The sequence below is a fragment of the Monodon monoceros genome, unplaced genomic scaffold, assembly GCF_005190385.1.
Source record: "Monodon monoceros isolate NGI ecotype Baffin Bay Population unplaced genomic scaffold, NGI_Narwhal_1 Super_Scaffold_3, whole genome shotgun sequence".
NCBI lineage: Eukaryota > Metazoa > Chordata > Mammalia > Artiodactyla > Monodontidae > Monodon > Monodon monoceros.
In genome coordinates this window covers 95,600,003-95,624,860 of record NW_021703780.1, presented here as the reverse complement: position 1 = coordinate 95,624,860, position 24,858 = coordinate 95,600,003, and the positions used below count along the sequence as shown (strand labels likewise).

The 24,858-nt window shown below is 42.0% G+C and overlaps 2 protein-coding genes across 2 annotated transcripts in view; one reads left to right on the top strand and one right to left on the bottom strand.

Annotated features, from left to right (window-relative positions):
- Positions 1–5,571, bottom strand: part of FANCD2 (FA complementation group D2) — a 54,590-nt gene extending 49,019 nt beyond the window's left edge. Inside the window, exons 1-6 of the mRNA XM_029244487.1 lie at positions 5,402–5,571; positions 3,607–3,682; positions 1,619–1,759; positions 962–1,029; positions 689–792; positions 224–284 (exon numbers count right to left, since the gene is read on the bottom strand). Of these exons, the coding sequence (XP_029100320.1) occupies positions 224–284; positions 689–792; positions 962–1,029; positions 1,619–1,759; positions 3,607–3,670 (438 nt within the window). The 5' untranslated portion in view covers positions 3,671–3,682; positions 5,402–5,571. The remainder of the gene's footprint in view (positions 1–223; positions 285–688; positions 793–961; positions 1,030–1,618; positions 1,760–3,606; positions 3,683–5,401) is intronic.
- A 69-nt stretch (positions 5,572–5,640) lies between these two features.
- Positions 5,641–22,380, top strand: EMC3 (ER membrane protein complex subunit 3). The gene is made up of 8 exons (XM_029243501.1): positions 5,641–5,993; positions 10,972–11,029; positions 11,363–11,456; positions 13,809–13,913; positions 14,633–14,714; positions 16,872–16,951; positions 17,710–17,792; positions 21,301–22,380. Exons 1-8 carry the CDS (start codon positions 5,839–5,841, stop codon positions 21,427–21,429), a joined length of 786 nt encoding a protein of 261 aa, XP_029099334.1. The 5' UTR covers positions 5,641–5,838; the 3' UTR covers positions 21,430–22,380.
- The last annotated feature ends 2,478 nt before the right edge of the window (positions 22,381–24,858 follow it).

Below are 24,858 nucleotides of genomic sequence, written 5' to 3'. Positions count from 1 at the left end.
CAGGATAAATGAGGCTTCAAGATGTATTGGGTTTATCAGCTCAGTCCAAAGACACAGATATTGCCCTACAAGATTCATGTCAGCAACAGGGCTGTGGTAACCTGTTGCAAACCCAAACTCTCCCATTAACCCTGCTCTGCCCTGTGCTCCAGCCACTTACACTTGGGCATACACCACAAATCACATCCATTAAATGTCCACAGAAAAAGTGGCACAGTCTCACCTGTAATATGTCAATCCCCAGAAGCAATTTAATGAGGCTCTTACAGTAAGATGTGCCCATGCTGTAAAAAAAAAAAAAAAGGAGAGATGGGTTTTCTATTTTGATTTTCTTTTAATGTTTTTATTATCCTTTCTCTGTAAAATTGGTTAACTATGTAATTTTTAAGGAGAAACTATCCTGTTAGATAAGAAATACAGAACATGAGAAGATAGCTTTTAAGTCACAGACAAGTGGAGTTGAAACTGTATCAACACAGGTGAGACACATTCTAGAAAACATTCTGGTTCTTAGTCTTGTTATCATAAACTTAATAATTTAAAGGTTAGGTTAAAACTTTGAGGAAAAGAGAGCTATAAATCAAAAGTAAAATTCCAAAAAATCGCATTCTGCCCCAACCCCACCTCCCAATCCAGTTAAGTGTAACAGACTAAATTTCAGCAACAGTCCAGTGCTTTGTCTCCACACCTGGCTTCCTCATCCTGCAGATGTTCACAAGACAAAAGGCAGTTCCTGAAACTGTTTTGGTCCTCAATGTAAGACTCCAGGCCACTAACGAATTCTTCTACTATCTTAGTGACATTAAAAAAAAAAAAAAAAAAGAGTAAGATTTTTAGTTTAACATTTGCTGTCGATTAGCTAAAATCATTCAAGCCTATTCAACTTTATGCTAGTGTCTTTAAACTCCCAATTCCAGAGTACTGCTGGCAAAAACAAAAATACTAAGGAGAAAATACATACTTTGGGATAAGAAGGATGTTTCCTCAGAGTCTGAAAGAGCTTCCTTTGGAAAATGATTTGATCCACAGCTATGAGAAAAGAAGACTAGTTGGTCCCCAGTGTCTTTAACACTTCCTACCAGAGTTTTACTTTCCTAAGACCTAGGTTCCTGTCTGATGAAACCAATAAAGATATTTCCAACCTAATTTCAGAGCCAACTCTTATAAACCCACTGCAAAACAGAATTAGCTTTTATAAAGGATAGCTACTAAGTATTCTTAAAAAATAAAAAAAACCAAAACCTTAGCTGGATGGAATAATCTATGCCCGCAAAGTAGGGCGTATATGGCTTTATACATTTTCTTCTGAAATTATTCTGACACAGATCTAATTGCTCTCTAGGTATTAATTTATTTTTTCACAAGAAAACATAAAGTAATACTAGTACATAACATTCTTCCTTAAAAAAAAAAAAGAATTAGACATACCTTACTTAATATGCATTAATCAGTACCAAAGAGAATAACAACATTCTCTAAAAAGCAATTTCAGTTTCATCCTTATCTCAAGACAGATAGTGTTCCCATTTCTAATCTTCATTACCTCTCTAGAAAATCCATGATTCAGTTCTGAGCCCATTCACTATACCCAGACAAAAGATTTTGATTAAAATATTACCTAGTTGATTCTGACTCTCTCCTGTTTTAAGAGTAATTCCTGATGTCTTAAGAAGATTTACAAAGACACTGTTATTTTCTTCAACTTCATTATGAACATGAGATTTCTTTGTCTTTTTGGAAAGTGGCTGTTTCCTGGCTTCTGAAAGTAGACAAAATTTTCAAGAATGTGACAAATAGTAAAGCAAAGGTTAAAATGTAAACCCTAGTACAATAACCCTAAGAGGAAAGTTGATGGGTTCCTGAAGAACTATACTGGAACTGATGCTGCTGTGCAATTTTCTCTCTAACAAGTGTCAGCAATAATGGCTTGCAAACAAACAAATAGAACAATCAACAAATTGAATTATTTTCACTTACTGAGTTTTCATTTGAAGAATTCAAAATGTGCCACCTCTAACAAGAATGACCAGAGAAATGTTTTCCAGCCAAATTCTAAAGCAGTCACGGTGTCTCATGTGGTCTACAAACCACTGTGTTGGAATCACTGGGAAGCTTACTAAAAGCATATTCTTAGGTCATGTCCCAGAGCTACAGAATCAAAATTTCAGGGATGGAGCATGGGAATCTGAATTATTAATATGCTCTCCAGGTAAAAATCCTGACGCACACCAAAGTTTGAGAACCAACGATCAGGATATAGAGGTAGAAAGAATGCAGCAGGTTCTCCTACATCATATCTTTGAGTACAAAGCCCAGACTGATTTCATCCCAAGGCTTTCAATCCATAAGAAATAATAAAAAATAAGCAAACAAAAACAAAAAGGTGGGCTTCCCTGGTGGTGCAGTGGTTGAGAGTCCGCCTGCCGATGCAGGGGACACGGGTTTGTGCCCCGGTCCGGGAGGATCCCACATGCCACAGAGCGGCTAGGTCCGTGAGTCATGGCCGCTGAGTCTGCACGTCTGGAGCCTCTGCTCCGCAACGCGAGAGGCCACAACAGTGAGAGGCCGGCGTGCCACAAAAAAAAATAATAATAAAAAATAAAAAGGAGTATTTGCAATTTTAGAGAATTTAACATTTAATAAAAAAAAAAAAAAAAAAGGTACCTGAAGTTAAGTATGATTATCTACTCTTCTCCCTTAATGAAGCAACGTTAGAATTGCCTTAATAGAGTGGATGAGTGTGATGAATCAAAGACTATCAACCTCTTCTCATTGGAACTCTTAGGGCTTCTGTCAACTGCATTCTCACATGGACAGCTTCTGTACTCTTTCTTTGCCTCTGGTGTGCTTGCTTTGATATGATACTTTTCCTTTATACATCGCCATCATAGCATTTATCTAGATCATCATTTTTAAGGCAGGAAAGAGGACCATAAGATTTTTAAATGTAAGGGACTTCCATGGCGGTCCAGTGGTTAAGATTCTGCCTCCCCATGCAGGAGACGCGGGTTCGATCCCTGGTCAGAGAACTAAGATCCCACATGCCAAAAGGCAACTAAGCCCATCCACTGCAACTACTAAGCCCACATGCCACAACTAGAGAGAAGCCCTCACACAGCAGAGGAGGATCCCACATGTTGCAGCGAAGATCCTGTGTACCAAAACTAAGACCCAATGCGGCCAAAAATTAAAAAAAATAATAATAAATAAATATTTTTAAAAAAGTGGTGGGAAGTGGGGGAGCTTGTTTAAAATACAACCCAATCCAGAGATCCTTTAAAAACAATAAAAATAAAAAATAAAGGGTATAGACTATGTCATATCTTTGTGCCCCAGCACCTAAAGGATGTACAATAGTTAAGCTCTTATGTATGTAGATTCCTCCTACGTATGTGGAGACTGAAACTCACAGACTATGGGCATGCCCAAAGTCATACATGCAATTAGAGGCAGAAATTTCATTCCAAATCTCCTGATGCTAGATTCTGTGTGCCCCATCCATTAAACCTTGGTGACTCCAGCACTTGAAAATAGGAACTTTATAACCCTTTTAGTGCTTCACACATTTGCTACAGGAATTAAAGCAACAAATGACTAGACACTTACTAGAGGCATCTTCTGTCAGGTTCTCTTTATCCTCAGATGTTGGGAGTCTTCTTTTGGAAACCATTTTGACCAAAGCCTTTTTCAGTTAAATTGCAAATCAGAGAACAGAAATTACCTGTTAGAAGTTAAATTCTGAGAAGTTAAAGCTATTAGCTCAAAGAAAACTATCCAAAACCAAAGGCTTTGCAAAATGCTATCTAAATCCAGGTGCTGAGAAAATTTCAACTCCTCTATCTGCTCAAAACTCCCTTGTTTTCAAGACTTGTTTACCTAGTTGCCTCTTTAGCCACACCGTTTCCCTCTTGCTGAAAGATAAAACCCACAGTTCTCTGACATTTAAGATCCTTCATCATCTAGCCACAATCTACTGCTCCTTTAACTCATTAACCCAATACTATATGCTAGGGACTGTGCTAGGTGCTGGGGTTACAACTGTGAACCAAATACAATCCCTGTCCTCAGGGAGTTTACTATATAGTACCAAGTAGTCCTGATGTAGTTATAAAAGAAAAGTGCAGGGCTTCCCTAGTGGTGCAGTGGTTGGGAGTCCGCCTGCCAATGCAGCGGACACGGGTTCGTGCCCCGGTCCAGGAAGAGCCCACATGCCGTGGAGCGCCTGGGCCCGTGAGCCATGGCTGCTGAGCCTGCGCGTCAGGAGCCTGTGCTCTGCAGCGGGAGAGGCCACAACAGTGAGAGGCCCTCGTACCGCAAAAAAAAAAAAAAAGTGCAGGGTGCTATGAGGAAATCTAGTCTAGTTGGCGGTGATGAAGAAAAGCAGGGACAATTTCTCAGGGATAATCTCTTTGAGAAAGTGATTTTTAAGCAGAGACCTGAGGGTTAAAATAAGAGTTAGCCAGTAGAAGAGGTATGAGAAGAGTGGTCCAGGCAGAGAAAAACTCAACACTGAAACAGGGAGAATGTAGAGTGAGAAATGAGCCTCCAGAGGTAGGGGAGGGCCTGAACCACAGGGAGTTCTATTTTGTAAGCTAGAACCTTCCTGGTTTCAGTGCTTTTGCATAAGATGTTGTTTTCACCTGAAATGCTCTTATCCGCCTGGAAATTACTCCTCCTCCTTAAAGACTCAGTCAAATGTCATCTTCCTCCTATCCCCAAGGGAGATTACTACTCCAGCTTCCCTGCTCCAGAGTATATGTAGGAGCCCTTACAATGCACTAGACTGTGGGGCTCCTTGAGAGCACGAACCCAGTGTCCTTTATTTCAGGTATACCTAGTGCCCAGCACGGTACCTGGCATAAAAAAAATTTCCGAGAATATTCGCTAAATGAGAATGGCTGGCAGGCAGGTAAATACTAACAACTAATAAAAACTATTTTAAGTGCTTTACATTTGATACTTCATTTATTCCTCACAAAACCTTTTGAGGTAGCTACCATTATTCTCACATTCAGTGGCAGAGCTGGGATTCCAATTTAGCAATCCGGCTCCAGGATCTGCCTCTTAACTACCACCTACACTTTCTCTTGATTATAATAGTCCCTTCCAATAATATTTACCATTTACTATGTACCAAGAGTCATGCTAAGCGTTTTCTTTATCCGTTGCCTCGTTTACTACTTATAACCATTACCGGCCATTCTGTCGATGGAAAAACTAAGACAAGTCAGGGCCTCCTGACTTCAGGGCACACGCCCGTTAACACGTGCTAACCGGTCCCGCTTCCAAAGAAGCCTGAAAGCCGGGGAGACCGGACGGGCTGCCCGGACCAGGTCCTCCAGGGAGGGGGCAGGGGTCAAGTCCTTCCTCACTTCGTCATTTTAGCGACGCAAGGAGGTACCTGGGAGGATCATCCCACGACAAGACAGTTGAGGAAGCTGAGGTTCGGGGCGCGGAGCCCCAGAAGGAAAGGCCGGGCTCTGCCGGGGCCTAGAGACCGGACCGCAGAGACGCCGGGCCTCTCGAGAAGACAGCCGCCGCCCCACTCACCCGCCGAGAAGCCATTGTTGCCCCTCCTTTTCGACTTTCCCGCGCGGCACAACGTCACACTGACGCCGCCGAAGCGCGCCTCGCCGTGACGTCAAACTTCCGCGCCGGAAACTGGCGGCCGCGCGGCCCGACGGGGGGGCAGGGCGCAAGGGCAGAGGCTGAGGTGGGGTTCCGGGCTCGCCTGGCTGAGGGGCGTGAGAAGGCCCGGAGGCGAGCTCGACGAGCAGACCTGCGCCCCGGTGAAGATCGACCTGGCTACAGCTGGCCGGGAGCCGGCTCTCTGTGAAGATGGCAGGGCCGGAGCTGCTGCTCGACTCCAACATCCGCCTCTGGGTGGTCCTGCCTATCGTTATCATCACCTTCTTCGTGGGCATGATTCGCCACTACGTGTCCATCCTGCTGCAGAGCGACAAAAAGCTCACCCAGGAACAAGTCTCCGACAGGTCAGCTCCCTCCCCTCTCCGACGATCTCACTCTCTCGTTACCTTGGGCAAGAAAGTGCAGGGGTTATGTCAGTTTGCCCGGGTTCACATCGCGCCCCCGCTAGCTGACTGTCCTTGGCTGAGTTACCCCTGTGTTTCACTTTCTTCATCTACAAAAGGATGATGATACCAGGTCATGCCTCATAGAGCAGGCGTGGGGATTAAATTTTAGGTGATGTCTGTAAAACATTTCTCTAGATACAGTATAAGTTTCCATGAGCCTGAATGATCACAAAAGGGACATTTGGTTTCATAAATTAAGTTTTACTGCCTCAAAAGTTACTAAAATTTTTCTAAAATGTGTTAAACCAAAACTGAAAAATACACAAATAAAAAAATATTAGACCACATTTGGGAATAGAATGTATGTAAAAAGTTGTTCTCAAGATTGAAGAATACACTGACTCTTTGGAAAGGAAAAAAAACAAAAACTAGAGTTTTATTTTAAGAAAATGTTTTTCAGTTGCAAATTACCACTGCAAAACAGAAACTTTCCCTTTATAACCAGTACAAGGACTAATTTTTAGATATTAATGGAAATGAAAATGCAAAATTTAAAATTTCTTGTAGAATTTGCAGACCTTAGAGAAACTGAGTGTTTAGAACGTATAGGATAATTTAAGTTTGCCTTGCTTCAGGGTTTAAATGCCTCAAGGTCACGATTCTCAACCCCACTTCTGCAAAATTGCTCAGCAGTATAGAGACCTAGCCGAATTTCTGTTCAGCCTGTGGAAGTCCTGAATTATCTATAGTGAACAAGGTTTTCTTGATGACCAACCATGTGCCCTGCACTGTGCTGTATGCTCTGGGGTATAAAATATGACAAGGTCAAGATCCTACTCTCAGGGAGTTTCAGTCCAAGTGATAAAACATGCACAAGGAAAATAGGAGATACCATTAACTTAGTGCTTAGGATATGCCAGTACAGTGGTAATCACTTTAAATGACATAATATATGGGAAGAATTCAGCTTAAAGTCCTTCAGTATTTCCTTTTTGCTCTTTAAAAAAAAATGTGGTAAAACACACATAACATAAAATTTTCCATTTCGACTGTTTTTAAGTATACAATTCAGTGGCATTAAGTACATTCACATTGTTGTGCAACTGTCACCACCGTCCACTTCCAGAATATTTTCCTCATCCCTAACAGAAACTCTGAGCCTATTAAATAATGACTCATTTCCTTCTCCCTCAGCCCCTGGGACCCACCGTTCTACTTTCTATCTCTAGGTACTTCCTATAAGTGGAATCGTACAGTATTTGTCCCTTTGTGTCTGGCTCATTTCATTTAGTATAATGTGTTCATGGTTCATCCATGTTGTTGCAAATTAGGGGTTTCCTTCTTTTTCATGGCTGAATAATATTCCTCTGTGTGTGTGTGTCTATATATATATCATGTTGTCTTTATCATTTCAAGGTTGGTTCTATATCTGGGCTATTGTGATTCATACTGCAATGAACATGGGGATGCAAATATATATATATATATTCTTTTAATGCGATTCTATTCTATTTTTAATTTTTTGTGGAACCTCCACACTATTTTCCATAAAGGTTGTACCAGTTTACATTCCCACCAGCAGGGGTTTCCTTCCTCCCGCTTTTGCTTTTAAGCTAAAGACTAAAATACAGTGGAACCCTTAAAAAGAAAGGAATCATGTTACATGGTACAACATAGATAAACCTTAAGGACATTAAGCTAAGTAAAAGAAACCAGACCCAAAAAGACAGTATCTGTATGATTCCACTTATGTGACGTATCTAAAATAGTCAAATTCACAGAAAATATTGATAGAATGGTGGTTACCAGGAGCTGGGAGAGGGGGAATGGGGGAGTTACTGTGCAATGGGAAGAGTTTCAGGTTTGCAGGATGAAAAAGTTCTGGAGATCTATTTCACAACAATGTGAATATACTTAACACTACTGAACTGTGCGCTTACATGTGGTAAAGATGGTAAATTTTGTTACATGTTTTTCACCACAATTTTTTTAAAAAGTATTGAGACTCACATGGCCTTGCATAGTCTGGCTCTTGCCAACTTCTCAAGCCTTGTCTCACCACATTTCTGTAGTCCTCTTTCTTCCAGCCATATGGCCTTTTCAGGTCCTCGGAGACAGTGCTTACTCCTCCCTCACAGCTGTTCCCTCCAGCACGTGGCCAAGGTAATCTCTACTCATCCTTAAGATTTCAACGTCATCATACTGCCTCAGCAAAGCTTTCTCCAAGACCTCGACTTACTAGACTCAGTCACATCCCCCATTCATCTCTCCTTCCTAGGACATAACAGATGAATTTCACATTTATTCCTGTGGTTATTTGATTAATGTTTTTCTCCCCCACTAAACTTTAATTTTCTGGAGATACTTGCTTTTTGATCACTGTTGTTCATGTCACCTAACATGGCACTGAGAAGCTCAAGAAGTATTTCTTCAATGAGAATAAATCTGTTATTATACACAATATGAATGGAGGCGTAGGGAATTTAAATGACTCACCCAAGATCACATAATTAACAAGTGGCAGAGCAGAGACTTCAACCCATCTGTCTAACATCAGAGCTTAAATTCTTACCCATTATTGGAGACCCAGTGCTGCTTATACTGTCAGTGGTAAAGGACCAATTTTTTTGGTTTTTCAATTTCCAGTTTATCTCAGACTGGTGCTTTTGTAAAATTTTTTGATCACATATTTGGATGTTGTGACAATGTCAGTTTACTATAAAGGTTTCTAAACCCTCACTCTCAGTGACTTTTCTTACCTTGTCACAGACCAGTGTTGGTACACAGGCCACATTGTGAATAGCTTTATTTATGTATTTATTTAAAAGATGTCTTTATTTATTTTTTTAATTTATTTTTGGCTGCATTAGGTCTTTGTTGCTGCGCATGGACTTTCTCTAGTTGTGGCGAGTGGGGGCTACTCTTCGTTGCAGTGCGTGGGCTTCTCATTGCGATGGCTTCTTTTCTTGCGAAGCATGGGCTCTAGGTGCACGGGGTTCAGTAGTTGTGATGCGTGGGCTCAGTAGTTGTGGCTCATGGCCTCTAGAGCACAGGCTCAGTAGTTGTGGCGCATGGGCTTAGTTGCTCCGCGGCATGTGGGATCTTCCCGGACCAGGGCTTGAACCCGTGTCCCCCTCATTGGCAGGCGGATTCTTAACCACCGCGCCACCAGAGAAGTCCGTGAATAGCTTTAGACTAGCTCCCAGGGAACGAAACATATCACCTGTCACCTCTGTAGGCTTGTGTATAGAGCAGTCAGCTGTACAGTATAATGAGGTCAAGAGGAGGAGGACCAGAGAGAATTCCATGAGGCCACCAGGCATCAAGAAGAGTTCCATGGAATATTACCCAGCCATAAAAAGGAATGAAACGTTGCCATTTGCAGCAACATGGATGGACCTAGAGAATATTATGCTTAGTGAAATAAGCCAGACGAAGAGAAACACTATATCACTTATATGTGAAATCTAAAATATAATACAAATGAATCTATATAGAAAACAGAAACAGACTCACAGACATAGAAAACAAACTTATGGTTACCGAAGGGCACCAGGAGGCGGGGAGGAACAAATTATGAGTATGGGATTAACAGATACAAACTACTGTACCTAAAATAGATAAGCAACAAGGATTTACTGTATAACACAGGGAATTATATCTAATATCTTGTAATAATCTATAATGGAAAATAATAAGCAAAAAAAAACCTGAATCACTATGCTGTATACCTGAAACTAATGCAATATTGTAAATCAACTATACTTCAATTAAAAAAAGAGTTCTAGGGCTTCCCTGGTGGCACAGTGGTTGAGAGTCCGCCTGCCAATGCAGGGGACACGGGTTCGTGCCCCCGTCCGGGAAGATCCCACATGCCGCGGAGCAGCTGGGCCCGTGAGCCATGGCCACTGAGCCTGCACGTCCGGAGACTGTGCTCCGCAACGGGAGAGGCCACAACAGTGAGAGGCCCGCGTACCGCAAAAAAAAAAAAAAAAAGCTCTATGGAGAAGGTGGGATTTGAAAAGGGTGTTGGGGCATGATGAGGTAGAATTGGTGAGGGAGGGGGCGCTAGAGCAATCTCAGCACATGGAGAAGCTAGAATATGCATAAGGTGACAACGGGACCCTAAGCATACCGGCTGACTGCTTAGGGCAGGTGGGCTACACTGTGGAGTAGACAGAAAACCAAGAACAGTTTTCTTGTGTTCATTTCTGTATACAGTTTTTTTCACTTTTCAAGAAGGATTTCCATTAACTTAAGGAGGTTTTTTATTCCCCTCATTAAAACAACCTTTGAAAATCTAGAAAAAAATTAGCATTTTTATCTCTTCTGTGTGATGTTTGTATCTTAGCACTGCCTACTTGTGGCATTACACTTTGTTATCTGTAATGATCAATTATGTTCAAGTATCAGATAATTTCATTTATTAATTCAATAAGTATTTATTGAAAGCTTACTAACAGCCTGAATCCTGAGTACAGTTTCTTTTTGTTTTCTGTGAGGTAACAACCCTGTCAAGTCTTGTACTCACTTCTCTGTCGGGTTTAAAAACTTTCTTCGTTTATCCTCACCCTTCCTCCCTCCTCCTGGCCCCAGGTCTTCTGAGTAGCATCCAACTGCTACTCTTTTCACTCAGAGAAAGTTCCTTCTTAGCTCATTATAAAGTAAGAAAAAGCTGAGCGTAATGTCCCAAATGTGCCTTCCTCAGAAATCTTTGTTCAGGAACAGTCACTTCTGAAAAATGCTCTTTTGGAAAGCTCATTGTTGGGTTAAATATGTTCTACCGGTTTTAAGGACACTGTATTTTGAAAAGTTTCCGCACAGAGCTATTGCCAAATAGGCCCTGTCGTGTTTAAATAGGTGTTCTACTTTATTCTCTCATTTTCTTCTAGTGTTTCGCTTTTAAAAATCTCATTGTCTTGGTTGTATTTTTCAGTCAAGTCCTAATTCGAAGCAGAGTCCTCAGGGAAAATGGAAAATACATTCCCAAACAGGTACTCATAAATGAGTAAAAGCTCCACGATTCACTGTTGAGGGCAGTAGATATCTGAATGTTTTATAAGGGGACTCTTGGGGGAAAGCTGAAGGCGGGCAAGTCAGTAATTAAGCTGTGTCCTGGTGGTGTTTGCTGTCATTGTGACCTTGCCCTTCTTGGGAAATTGTTTTTAAATGTGACTCAGCTAAAGTGTCAGGTCGGCTGCCAAGTAGTCTGCCAGCTCTGAGTGTAACAGCATATTCCAATGGCCTTCTGACTAAACCTTGGGGGAATAATTTGACAATGTGCTATGTCACAGTTTTAAGACTTAAAAAGTTCTTTTTTCTACTAGTCTTTCCTGACACGAAAATATTACTTCAACAACCCAGAGGATGGATTTTTCAAAAAAACTAAAAGGAAGGTTGTTCCTCCTTCTCCTATGACTGGTATGTTTATTCCCTTCTCTCATCTTTAAGGAAGACTTTTAACATTATTGGGGGGATGGGCAGGGAGGATGTCATTTTATTTGAAATTTAAATTTTACAAGACAGTAATCTAAGGGACCTTAGGGATCATCGGATACAGGAATCTATAGAAGTGGGGTTCCCTTTTTCCAATAAATCTTCAGGGAACCCCAGTGTATAAAGTGGATTAAAAAAAGAGCTCTCAGGGCTTCCCTGGTGGCGCAGTGGTTGAGAGTCCGCCTGCCGATGCAGGGGACACGGGTTTGTGCCCCAGTCCAGGAAGATCCCACATGTCGCGGAGCGGCTAGGCCCATGAGCCATGGCCGCTGAGCCTGCGCGTCCAGAGCCTGTGCTCCACAACGGGAGAGGCCACAACAGTGAGAGGCCCGCGTACCACAAAAAAAAAAAAAAAAAAAAAAGAGCTCTCAGCTGAGGGGGTGGGGACTAGAGCCATTGTCCCTGGGTCTCTCCCCTTTGCTGTTCCTCAGGACCCGGGGCTCTGAGAAGCACAGCTGGAAAGCATTCCAGTCCCGGGTCCCATCCAGTGCCTGGATCCTACTGCTGACAGATGACCTCCAGATTCTGCCTGACTGTTCCCTAGACCATCCATTTCTTTGTCAGACATGATTGCTTGGCCCGTCCTACAGTTTTTCCTCTAACAGATTTCTTACTTTCTCTGATCCCAGTCATGTGAAAAATACAACATCTTTAAGGTAAAACAAAATAACTTATTATTCAGTGTTGCCTATCCACTCATTTCAGTACCTATTTCTTTAGGTGAGATAACCAGTTATTTTAAACCTAGACAAAAGATACTGGAATTGATTTTAATAAGTCTTTTAGAAAACCTACAAGAAAAAAAAGACCAGTAAGTATATGAAAAGATACTTGACATCACTAAAATCAGTGGAATGCAAATTAAAACAAGACGTCGTTTTTAGCCCATTAAACTGGCAAAGATTGAAGAGCTTGACCAAAACTGCTATTGTCAAGGTCATGGGAAGTTAGGCCCTCTCACTGTTGTTGAAAGTCAGTTTTAAATGGTCAAATCCCTTGGCCCAGAAATTCTTCTAAGAGTCTCTCTTACAGAAACACTTATATAAACATGCAGATTTATGTACAAGGAAGTTGTTGGTAACACTGTTTACTGGCCAAAAAACCAAACAAACAAACAAAAAAACAATCTATAGGCCTACCCAGAAGTGATGAGTGACCACACGGTGGACTCCCATGCAGACATTAAAAATAATGAGAGATATTATACCAATGTGGAAACACCATTCACAATATGTTAACTTTTTAACATTAAGAAGCAGAATAGGGACTTCCCTCGTGGCGCACTTGTTGGGAATCCGCCTGCCAGTGCAGGGGACACGGGTTCGAGCCCTGGTCCAGGAAGATCCCACATGCTGTGGAGCAACTAGGCCCATGTGCCGCATCTACTGAGCCTGTGCTTTACAGCCCACGAGCCACAACTACTGAGCACTTGTTCCACAACTACTGAATCCCGTGCGCCTAGAGCCCATGCTTTGCAACAAGAGAAGCCACTGCAATGAGAAGCACGCACACCGCAACGAAGAGTAGCTCCCGCTCGCCACAAGTAGAGAAAGCCTGAGGGCAGCAACGAAGACCCAATGCAGCCAAAAATAAATAATAAATAAATTAATTAAGTAAAAAAAAAAAAAAGAATCTGCCTGCCAATGCAGGGGACACGGGTTCGAGCCCTGGTCCGGGAAGATCCCACATGCCATGGAGCAACTAAGCCCGTGCGCCACAACTACTGAGCCTGCACTCTAGAGCCCGCGAGCCACAACTACTGCCCATGTGCCACAACTACTGAAGCCCGCGCACCTAGAGCCCATGCTCCACAACTAGAGAAGCCACTGCAATGAGAAGCCCATGCACCACAACAAAGAGTAGCCCCCACTTGCCACAACTAGAGAAAGCCCGCGCACAGCAACGAAGACCCAACACGGTCAAAAAACAAAACAAACAAAAAAAGTAGCAGAATAGTAAGCATAGTAGCCCTTTATATGTATATATATATATATAGAGAGAGAGAGAGAGAGAGAGAGAAACTATTGTGTGTATATTCATGTATAATTGCATATGTATGTTTTTATAGATATATAAAGATGGAAGGAGATAAACAGCTAAAAATGTTCAGAGAGTAGGCTCAGAGGAACTGTCTCCATGCTGTGTTTCTATGTCGTTTGAATTTTTTACAGTGAGCTTGTATTACTTTAATTATCAAATAAATTTAAAACTTACAAAAATAGGAGTAAGTCCCTGCCAACAGTGGTAACAGGTATTGGTTTCTTGTGTTTTTCTTAGATCCCACTATGCTCACAGACATGATGAAGGGCAATGTCACAAATGTCCTCCCTATGATTCTTATTGGTGGATGGATCAACATGACATTTTCAGGCTTTGTCACAAGTAAGTTACAGACCCAGAAGACTTCAGGTTTACTTCATCTGTGATCCTTTCCCATGACCCTATTCAGAAATCCAAGGGCTGCTGAGACACTACTATCATGGGTCCTATGTTCTCTAGTGGAAACTGATAAGTCTTTGAACAAAAAAATTTAATATGATCTGATTTTATGGCTCTTATCCCAAAATGATCATAAGTTCATGATGTGGTTGCTTTTTTACTAATAGGGACTCAAACAAGTGGCTTGCTAGTCTATATCCGAAACTAGTTTGGTATTCTAGTGAGTAGGGAAAGGGAAGCCTATTTCTGTCTTCACTTCATTTTCTAGGTGTTGGGGTGAGTTGTTGGTCAATTTGTTTGTAAGCTGCTTTGATTTAAATGAACTAGGTTTCTCAGTAATGTAGTTCTTTGTGTGTATGTATTCCACTTTGGGCTTAACAGATCAGTGCAAGTTTCTTTTCCAGATTTTGGGACACAGCTCAGTTTGAGCCCCTGCTTCTTGAGCACTAGAGAAGCTGGTGTTGTTCAAGGAACTAGAGCAGAGTGACATTTGACTGTTAATTCTTCAGAAGGTGACACACATCTCCTTGTGGAAATCATTTTCTAAACACTTTATGGTACAGATTTCCCACCTCCTCAGGGAAAGAATATGTGCATCACACTTAAACTGTTCTACAAAGGAAGCTGGGAGTGATTCTGAATTTTTTCTTTCTTCTCTGCAGCCAAGGTCCCATTTCCACTGACCCTCCGTTTTAAGCCTATGCTACAGCAAGGAATTGAACTACTCACATTAGATGCCTCCTGGTAAGGACTTTCTTCTATTTAATAAAAACACCAACCAGAATCTAAAACAGGGATCTCTTGAATAGGATTTCCAGTTTGCCTGCTTCACTGGAATGGGTTTTTGGAGTTTTTCTCATTGAAACTCCACTCAATGCCACAGGTGGATTATGGCAACTTTTACATGAGTCTTGCAAAAGGAGAGAATGTAATCAGCCTCTTTAATTAATTAATTTTATTTTTGGCTGCGTTGAGTCTTCGTTGCTGCACACGGGCTTTCTCTAGTTGTGGCGAGCGGGGGCTACTCTTCATTGCAGTGCGCGGCCTTCTCATTGCGATGGCTTCTCTTGTTACGGAGCACGGGCTCTAGGTGCGCAGGCTTCCGTAGTTGTGGCACATGGGCTCAGTAGCTGTGGCTTGCGGGCTCTAGAGGACAGGCTCAGTAGTTGTGGTGCATGGGCTCCGTTGCTCCGCGGCATGTGGGGTCTTCCTGGACCAGGGCTCAAACCCGTGTCCCCTGCATTGGCAGGCAGATTCTTAACCACTGCACCACCAGGGAAGCCCTGTATCTGCCTCTTTTTCCCTAGCATCGTGGGGCTTAGGAGTCCAAGAGCAGATGTGTCCACCCCAAGAAATTTAAAAGATAAAGCCAGGAACTCTGGCCAAGGCAGACTTTTTAGCAATACATACCCTGGAGCTTATGGAAGTGGATGTTGGTATTCTTTTTTCCAAAATACATTACTGCTAATAACAATATTAATCCTTTTCATTGGTACCAGTCACTGTTCTAAGGATTTTCCATATATTATTTTATAATACATGGAAACCCTATGAATTGGAGACATTGAGATTTGACCACAAACCTGTCCAAATCCAACACTCGTGTCTTACCATTCTGTTTTTTATAGCCAGAGTAATAAAACCCAAAATCTGAAGAGCTCTTAGAACACTGCTACAGCCTCTGGAATGCAGCAGTGCTTCTTCATGTGGTCTCTCCAGATTATTTTGTCTATGGCTTCCCAAAGACTAGCATCTAAAGGAAGCCAAACAGTAGGAGGAGGAGGCGAATGGGAAACAGGGGTAACCAATGCTGATCTTGATTCACTCCCCGGTTGGAGCAGAGCAGTCTCTGGTTTTTTGGGAGGGACAGGATAGACCCGGTGCTGGGAGAGTCTTGGCTATGCACCCTTCCCCCAGAGGAGAAAAGCTATACTTAATATGAGTAGCATGACTCTATTAAACCTTGACCTTCCAGTCTCATGTGGGCTAAACAAAAACTTCATGGGCTGGAGAAAAGCTTTTTTGTCTTTTCTCAGCATCTGACATACTCGCATGGACAAAGGAGCCTAGAACCGGATATAAACTAGCTTACCAACCTGCAACATTATGTACAGATAGGTGTGACCCAAGTATTGGAATGAAGTGTGGGTTCTTTCCATCTCTGTATCATTTCTTATACTCTTTAGTTTTTATTATATGCGAGCATATTAACTTTATTGGGGTAAGGTGGGAAACCTAAGCTAAGGAGAGCTTTGATGATAATAGTTCAAAACTTGGAATGGCTTTCCCAGTTGCTACAGTCTTCAGTATGAAGCCCACCAACACTTGTGATTCCTTCTAGAGAATGGAATTCAGGACAGGAGGCCTCTTTCTATTTATATTTTATGTACTTAAGTATTGTTTACATTTATTATATATAACAAGTGTGTGTTGTTTTTATGATTACAAATAATAAATGGTTTGAAAACCCATTATGTATGAAGGAAAAATTAAATTAAACAAAGCTTGCATTCCCTGATAAAATGAAGCACACCAGTTGTGAGTTCAGTTCCTGCTACTGAATGCCAAAGAATTTATCACATAGCCGGAAGGAGCAGTTTGCCTCCATATATTACCTTATTCTATCCTCATGGCAGCTCTGTGAAGTGAGTGGAGGAATTGAGATTTGACCCCAAAGTCTGTCCAAATCCAGTGCTCAGCTTTTCGCATGCAGAGAGCTATAACTATTTGTAACGTGGCCTTCACAACTTGTGTTTCTTCTTTGGTTGTGCTTTGGATGACTACAGCCTGCCCCAGGTGATCCCTTTACATACTCTGAACAACTTTGGTTGGTAGAAAAGTGTGTGAAGTACATTAATTCTGAAATAACTTACCTACATTGTTTCACTTTTTGCTTCCTAGGGTGAGTTCTGCATCCTGGTATTTCCTCAATGTCTTTGGGCTTCGAAGCATTTACTCTCTGATTTTGGGCCAAGATAATGGTAAGAAGCAAATACTTCAATAGATGAGTCAGTCATGCCAGGGCCAGAATGATCATGTAGGCTATGCTGTTTGTGAACACAGTCAAATACAGTGCTTCATTCCTTAAACGTATTCATAAGTTTCTGAGGTATTCTGAGTCTTAAAAACCCCAGGGTCAGACTGAAGATCTGAATTCTCCTTGGTAATCATGGGGACAGTATTTAGTTGCCCAGAGTCTGATGCCCTCCTGTGAGGGATCCAGCACCAGCAATACAAGCCTGTAAACCTGAAGCTGAAAGAAGGCCGGGTTTGATCAGTTTACTCATTGCCTAGAGTTCCTGCTGGTATCAATCCTGGCTCTCTTACTTAATAGCTGGGACCTTGGGCAAGTTACTTACCCACTCCAATCCTCTGTTTGCCTATCTTAATAATTGACTTCTGGGTTTGTTGTTAGGAGTAGATGAGGTAGATACATAAAGTACTTAGTGAAGTACCTGGCATGTAGGAGTTGCTCAGTAACTGATGGCTGTTGTTAGTGTTACTTAAATTTGAAATAAAGTTTAGCACTTCCTTTAGTTATCTTCCGTCTCCTGCTATTATCATGTCCATTTTTCAGAAGAGGTAAAGTGCTTTCACATAGTGCGTGACAGGGCCAGTGAACTGGCCCACTAGGGCCACTACCAAGCATCTGTAAGTGCTGTGTAAGGACCATCCTTCTCCGAGGGTCCTGGGTGCTTTCTGCGCCCTGGCACTCATGCAGATGTGTCTTACGCTGCAGCTGCTGACCAATCACGGATGATGCAGGAACAGATGACTGGAGCAGCCATGGCCATGCCTGCAGACACCAACAAAGCTTTTAAGGTACACTCACTTCTCCTCCGAGCTTCACTGAAGCTCGGAAAGGTGTTACCAGAGTTACCTTTAAAGATGAATTTCCTGGGCTTCCCTGGTGGTGCAGTGGTTGAGAGTCCACCTGCCGATGCAGGGGACACGGGTTTGTGCCCCGGTCTGGAAAGATCCCACATGCCGCGGAGCGGCTGGGCCTGTGAGCCATGGCCGCTGAGCCTGCATGTCCGGAGCCTGTGCTCCGCAACGGGAGAGACCACAACAGTGAGAGGCCTGCGTACTGCAAAAAAAAAAAAAAAAAAAAAAAAAATGAATTTCCTGAAGTGAGTGTAGTATGTATGGTTCCATCCTTTAAATTTAGCAAAAATGTATTTCCATTTACATGTCTCTTATTCCAGAGACAGAATCATCTGTTAAGTAAATTAGAGATTCTTGGTACTTTTACTGGTTTTTAAATGCTCACCCCATTTAATCCACACTGTAAATAAAGTTATAAAAACAGCCCAATCAGAGGTACCAGCTAAACATTTGGAATATTTTGAACTTTTTTGGACCATGATATAAATTTCATTCAGTAAAATCTAAATTGGGAATTCCTTGGCGGTCCAGTGATTAGGACTCCGTGCTCTGACTGCTGAGGGCCTGGGCTCAGTCCCTGGCCAAGGAACTAACATCCCACAGGCCACGCGGCACAGCCAAAAAAAAAAAAAAAATCTAAATTACTTACAGCCTTTCATGAAATGATTCTGGAATTTGTAAAATCCAGATAATTTTTGTACAGCAAACTCTCACTAATTTTTCATGATAAAAACTAGAAATAGAGGGGAATTTGCTCATCTTGATGCAAGATATCTATGAAAGACACACAGCTAACATCCATACTCATACTGAAAGCTTTTCCCCTAGGGTTAGGAACAAGACAAGGATGTCCACTCTCACCACTTCTATTCAACATTGTACTAGATGTTCTAGCCTGGACAGTTAGGCAAGAAAAAGAAAGAAAAGGCATCTAGATTAGAAAGGAAGAAGTAAAACTATCTTTGTTTGCAAATAACATGGTCTCGTATATAGAATATCATAAGGAATCCACAAAAAAACTATTACACGTAATAAGTTCAGCAAGGTTTTAGGATACAAGATCAATATTCAGAAAGCAGTCGTTGTTCTACACACTGGTAATAAAGAATCTGAAAAATTGAAATTAAGAAAACAATTCCAAACCATAAAGGAAAAGAATGTAAAAAAATAATGTCTATATGCGTATAACTGATTCACTTTTCTGTATAGCAGAGATTGGTACAACATCTGTAAATCAACTATACTTCAAATAAAAAAAAATTAAAAAAACCCAATTCCACTTACAATAGTATCAAAAAGAATAAAATAAGAAGAAATTTAAAACACACAAGACTTGTACACTGATAATTGTAAAATACTGCTGAAAGAAACTAAAGCAGACCTAAATAAATGGAAATATATCCATGTACATATTATCTTGACTTAATATTATCAAGATGGCAATAGCCCTAGATCTGTTGATCTACAGATTCAACATAATCCCTATCAAAATTCTACCAACCTTTCTTGCAGAAATTGGCAGTCTGATCCAGAAGTTCATATGGAGATGAAAGGGCCCCAGAACAGGCAAAACAATGTTGAATAATAACAAAGTTGGAAGACACACACTTCCTGATCCGAAAACCTACTTCTGAGCTACAGTAATCAAGACTGTGTGGGATTGGCATATGGACAGACATCCAGATCAACAGAATAGAATTGAGAGTTCAGAAATAAATCCATACATTTAGATCAAATGATTTTTGACAAAGGTGCCAAGACAATTCAGTGGGGGAGAAAAGATCCTTATTGCTTACTGGGTACAGAGTTTCTGTTTCAGGGGATGAAAAATTTGGAAATAGATAGTGGTGGTGGTTGCACAGCATTGTGAACCTAATAAATGCCACTAAACTGTATACTTAACAGTGGCTAAAAGTGGCAGATTTTGTATTGTATATATATTTTAACACAATAAAAAAAATTTTTTTTGAATAAAAGTTTTTAAATGGGTCAAAGACTTAAAGAACTAAAATTATAAAGCTCTTAAAAGAAAACGTAGGTGTAAATGTTTGTGACCTTGGATTAGGCAATGGTTTCTTAGATATGACATCAAAAGCATTAGCAGCAAAAGGAAAAATAGATAAGTGGAACTTTGTCAAAATGAAGACTGTGGGCTTCCCTGGTGGCACAGTGGTTGAGAGTCCACCTGCCGATGCAGGGGACACAGGTTCGTGCCCTGGTCTGGGAAGATCCTACGTGCTGCAGAGCGGCTAGGCCCGTGAGCCATGGCCACTGAGCCTGCAGAGGCTGTGCTCTGCTACGTGAGAGGCCACAACAGTGAGAGGCCCACGTACCGCAAAAAAAAGAAAAAAGAAAAAAAACCACAATGAGATACAAAGATGGATAATGAGTGTTGACAAAGATGCAAAGAAACTGGAACCCTCATACCTGCTGGATTGTGCAGCCACTTCGGAACACAGTTTTTAGCCTTTCCTCAAAGAGTTAAACATAGTTACCATATATGACCCAGCAGTTCTACTCTTAGCTAAGTACCCAAGAGAACTGAAAACACATATTCACACAAAAACTTAGTACAAGAATGTTCAGGGACTTCCCGGGTGGTGCAGTGGTTAAGAATCCGCCTGCCAATGCAGGGGACAAGGGTTTGATCCCTGGTCCGGGAACATCCCACATGCTGCGGAGCAACCAAGCCCATGAGCCACAACTACTGAGCCTGTGCTCTAGAGCCCTCAAGCCACAACTACTGAAGCCCGCATGCCTAGAGCCCGTGCTCCGCAGCAAGAGAAGCAACTGCAATGAGAAGCCCACGCACTGCAAGGAAGAGTAGCCCCCGCTCGCTGCAGCTACAGAAAGCCCGCGCAGCAACGAAGCCCCAACAAAGCCAAAAAAAAAAAAAAAAAGATACAGAAAGTAAAGTAGTAGTTGCCAGGGTTTGAGGGAGGGGATAGTGGGGAGTGTTTGCTGTTTGGTATGGAGTTGTTTTTGCAGTGACGAAAGTGTTCTGGAATTAGGTAGTGATGATGGTTGCACATCTTTGTGAATATACTAAAAACCACTAAATTGCACACATTAAAGGGGTGAACTTGACGGCCTAAATTATATATTTAAAAACCCACACCCATGAGCTAACATTTGTATTGCCCATGAAGTTTCACACAACCTTTTTTAAAAACCTACTAAAGGCGAAAGTCAGCATTAATAGAATACTTGAGAAATGTAATTAGTTGCCAGCACCAATGACTTTGAACAAATTCTTTCTTTCTTAGCCTAGTCTCCTAGTCTGTAACTTGGGGGCGGGGGTGGGTAAGGGGAGAGCAGCACCTACCTCATAGGATTGAGTGAGCTTCACATGTCCATAGCTGAACCCAGCTCCTGGCCCAAGCAGGTCAGCGCTGCTCTTATAACAGCCCTTCTCTCCCTGCCCCCACGTTCTCTTCCTCTGCAGACAGAGTGGGAAGCTTTGGAGCTGACGGATCACCAGTGGGCACTAGATGATGTCGAAGAGGAGCTCATGGCCAAAGACCTCCACTTCGAAGGCATGTTCAAAAAGGAATTACAGACCTCTATTTTTTGAAGACCAAGCGGGGGTCAGCTGTGTCAGGAACTCGGAGTAGCGCTTAACCTTGTAACTTTTGTTTGAGCTGGAGCCTCTCGGAATAAAAAGGGGGATGCGTGAGCTGGCGGGTGTGCAGCAAGGATTGTTCTTGTCTGAGCTGGGTTCCCCTTTATGTTTGAAACCAGAAGAAACATGAGGAGTGTGTGCTGCGTGACTTGCCCAGAAACAACTAGTTTTGAAATATTTAAAATTTTCCTTTTGGTGACCCTAGTAATAAAAGTAAGAGAGGGGGGAAACTCAAGCTAGTGATAATATATAAAACTTAGCAAAAATTCAGGAATTTCAGAAAAAGTATTGTCAATTAAACCTAATTATTATGTACAGTCACTCTGACTTCTAAACCATAGTAAACTCCTGTTTTCTTGGGATCCAAACACCCCGCGTTTTACCTTTAATTTTTTGTTAGTATTTTTATAACTTTCCTTACACAAATAATACATTTTCATTACCGAAAATTTAGGACCAATGGATGAGCAAAATGAAACTCTCTGTGTTGTTCATTTTGCACCTGCAGAATGACATGAAGAGCCAATATGTTATTCAAACAAACTTATTCAAACAAACTCTTTTCAGAGTGAATACCCAGGGCCAGGACAGACTTAGCAAACCTTCTCTCTGTCTTAATACTGTCCAGTGAAAATTGGTGACCCTGAGACACTGCCAGATTCTCAGGTGCCTTTGGGATCCTCAAAGACTTCAACGCTTAAGTAATGCAAGGTCTTGATCTGGAGTTCAGAACATATCAAATCCGTTGACAAATCAGTGGTGCTGTACTGTATATGGCTACTCTGTTGAACGAAAGACCCCATGTCCGAGTTATTCTGGATGAGAGAGAGCTTACATATGGTTGTAAGAAGGGAGAGAGGAAAACAAATTTTTAAAATTAAAAAAAAAAAAAAAAGAAGAGAGGGTGATTGCTGGCAGACACATAGGTAAGGGTTGCCCAGGAATAATTCTGCCTGGATTAACTGTCCCAGGGAAGTGGCAGAGGGCCATTTCTGTACCAAGAGGTGAATGTAATTTACATGCTGAACGCTATAATCAAAAACAAACAACTCACCTCTACAAATTAAACCATTCTGTTTTCTTTCCTTTGCCTGTAAAAATGTTGCCTCTGTGGGTCACTAAGAGCCTTCTGCCAGCAGTTATGAGTGTCTATCATGGACAAGTGCTGGAGAGTCTAAGATGGAAAAGATGTAACTCTTGCCCTCAGGAACTCATAAGAGAGACACATAAGAAATTGGTGGCTCTTAATCGTTCACTGGGTCACAGGACCTCTTTGAGACTCTGATGGAAGTTCTGACCCTCCCCTCCTGAGTAACACACATGGGCACAGACACACAGACCTCTCGGGTAACCCCAGGAGCATTAATAGACCTTCCAAAGCCTATTCATAGTGACCCACTGACCCAAGGTAAGAAATGCTAATATTTAAAAGCGCTGCTAAAATAAAATATTAAAGGAGCAAGGGTTCCGAGGAGAGCTAACCTTTGACCTGGGCCTTGAAAGAGTTCTGCAGTGTAGAAGGGCATCCCAAGCAAAGGGAACAGAACCAGCAAAGACCTTCTGATTAAAATGTCTACAATTCACTTCTCCCTGACAAGTTGGGGGGAGTTGTATGGTATATACCAAAAGGTCCAGGTAGGGCAGGAATGGGAACAGTAACTGGTGACTGAGTGATGTCAGCCTCTCCTACAAGGCATCCTCAGCATTTCAGTCTGCCTCTTGATCCACACACAGTTTGTCCTTTTCCCTGTAGCAAAGTTAGGTGGGTAAAATGTGTGAGACTTTTCTGACCCATCACAGTGGTAAGTGCACATTTCCTTGGCACCAGCAAGTCAAAGGAATAAAGCCAAGTTTGTTTTAGCAGGCTCTTCCCAGAACCAGCTCACAAGTTCAGGGAACAGTCCTTATCATGTGTGCTTCTTGGAGTTTAATTTGGGTCAGACTGCTAGATGAGCGTTCTACCTTTTCCACCAACCTGGACTTAGAACCTGAAACCATTTAGGACAACCTGAAATGTCCACTTACTGATCGCGGTATGGAAGGCACCTTGCGTGGAAGGCTAAACATTGACAGTTGCACAACACAGCTCAGAAAAATAATGATGACTTAGATTTGAGGACAGCAGGTAAACCTGCACTTAGAGGCAAAAGTCAGTGTGGTTCCTCTGTTTGGTCTGTCAGGAGTGTGATGGGCATGGGTGTGTGTGTGAGACGCGCGGGATTACTAACTGTGAAGAATACTACAGCTGCAAGTGATAGAAACAGAACTCAATCTGGCTTAAGCAATTTTTTTTAAAGGAATGTAAGTTGGTTCAGTAACTAAAATGTTCAGTGGTCAGTGTCTTCACTGTAGCCAGGGCCTCACTGATATCATCAAAGACTTGGTTGCTTTGTCAGGTCTGCCTTTTTCTACAATCAGGTAGTTTGTCTTCTCGTGGAGACACCAGCTTAGTAACCCCAGTGAAAAGCACCCCTTAAAATTCCAATAAAAGTCAAGCTACTTGATTTGGGTCATGTACACATTCCAGGAAATGCTTAGCCCTACCTAAACTATAAGGAATGAAAATGGGATAAGGATGATTCCCTAAAGGAAAATAGGGGTGTTGCTGCCAGAGGAAGGTGGCAGGGGTACCACCTGAAGAAAAAACAATCATGTTTTACCCTTTAGTAACCTGGAATGTTTCCCAAAGGAGGCCATGAAGACTGCAAATATTTACTGGATTTCTGCAACGTGCCCCATGCCATGCTAGGTATTTTCAGATTTTCCTGTTCACTAAACAAGACATTCATTGACCATCTGCCCAAAACTGTGCACACGAGCAAGCCACGCTCCAGACCTTAAGAGCTCAGAAAACTGTCACATGTTGTGACAGGGATAATCCGAGGGAGGCTGTGGGAATGTCCTGCAAGTCATCCAACCTGGGAGGCCCAGCAAAGTATCATCTCAAGATGTGAAGGATTACAAGGAATTAGATACAGAGCCAGGGGAAGATATAAGGGAAGATTATCCCAGGCAGACGGAACAGTGTATGCAAGGTCCCAAGAGCTGAGGTGGTGGTGTTTTCACGAAACCGAAAGAAGACTTGGGTGACCCTGAAGTGTAGAGAATAAAAAGATGTAATGAGCGCCGGGTTACTTCAAATGAATAGTAAGGCATTTGAATTATATCTCTATAAAGCTGCAGTTAAAAAAAAAAAAAAAAAAAAAACGTATGAAGCAAAGGCAAGCCCAGATGGCAGAGAGCCTGTAAGTCACCCCTCAGACACGAACTTGATCTTGATGTGGCTTCAGGAGCCTTGTGGAGGGACTGATGGGAAAGGATTTGCTGCTGGGCAGGGAAAGGAGTGGATGGGGTAGAAGTGGAGAGTGAGACGGTAGTGAG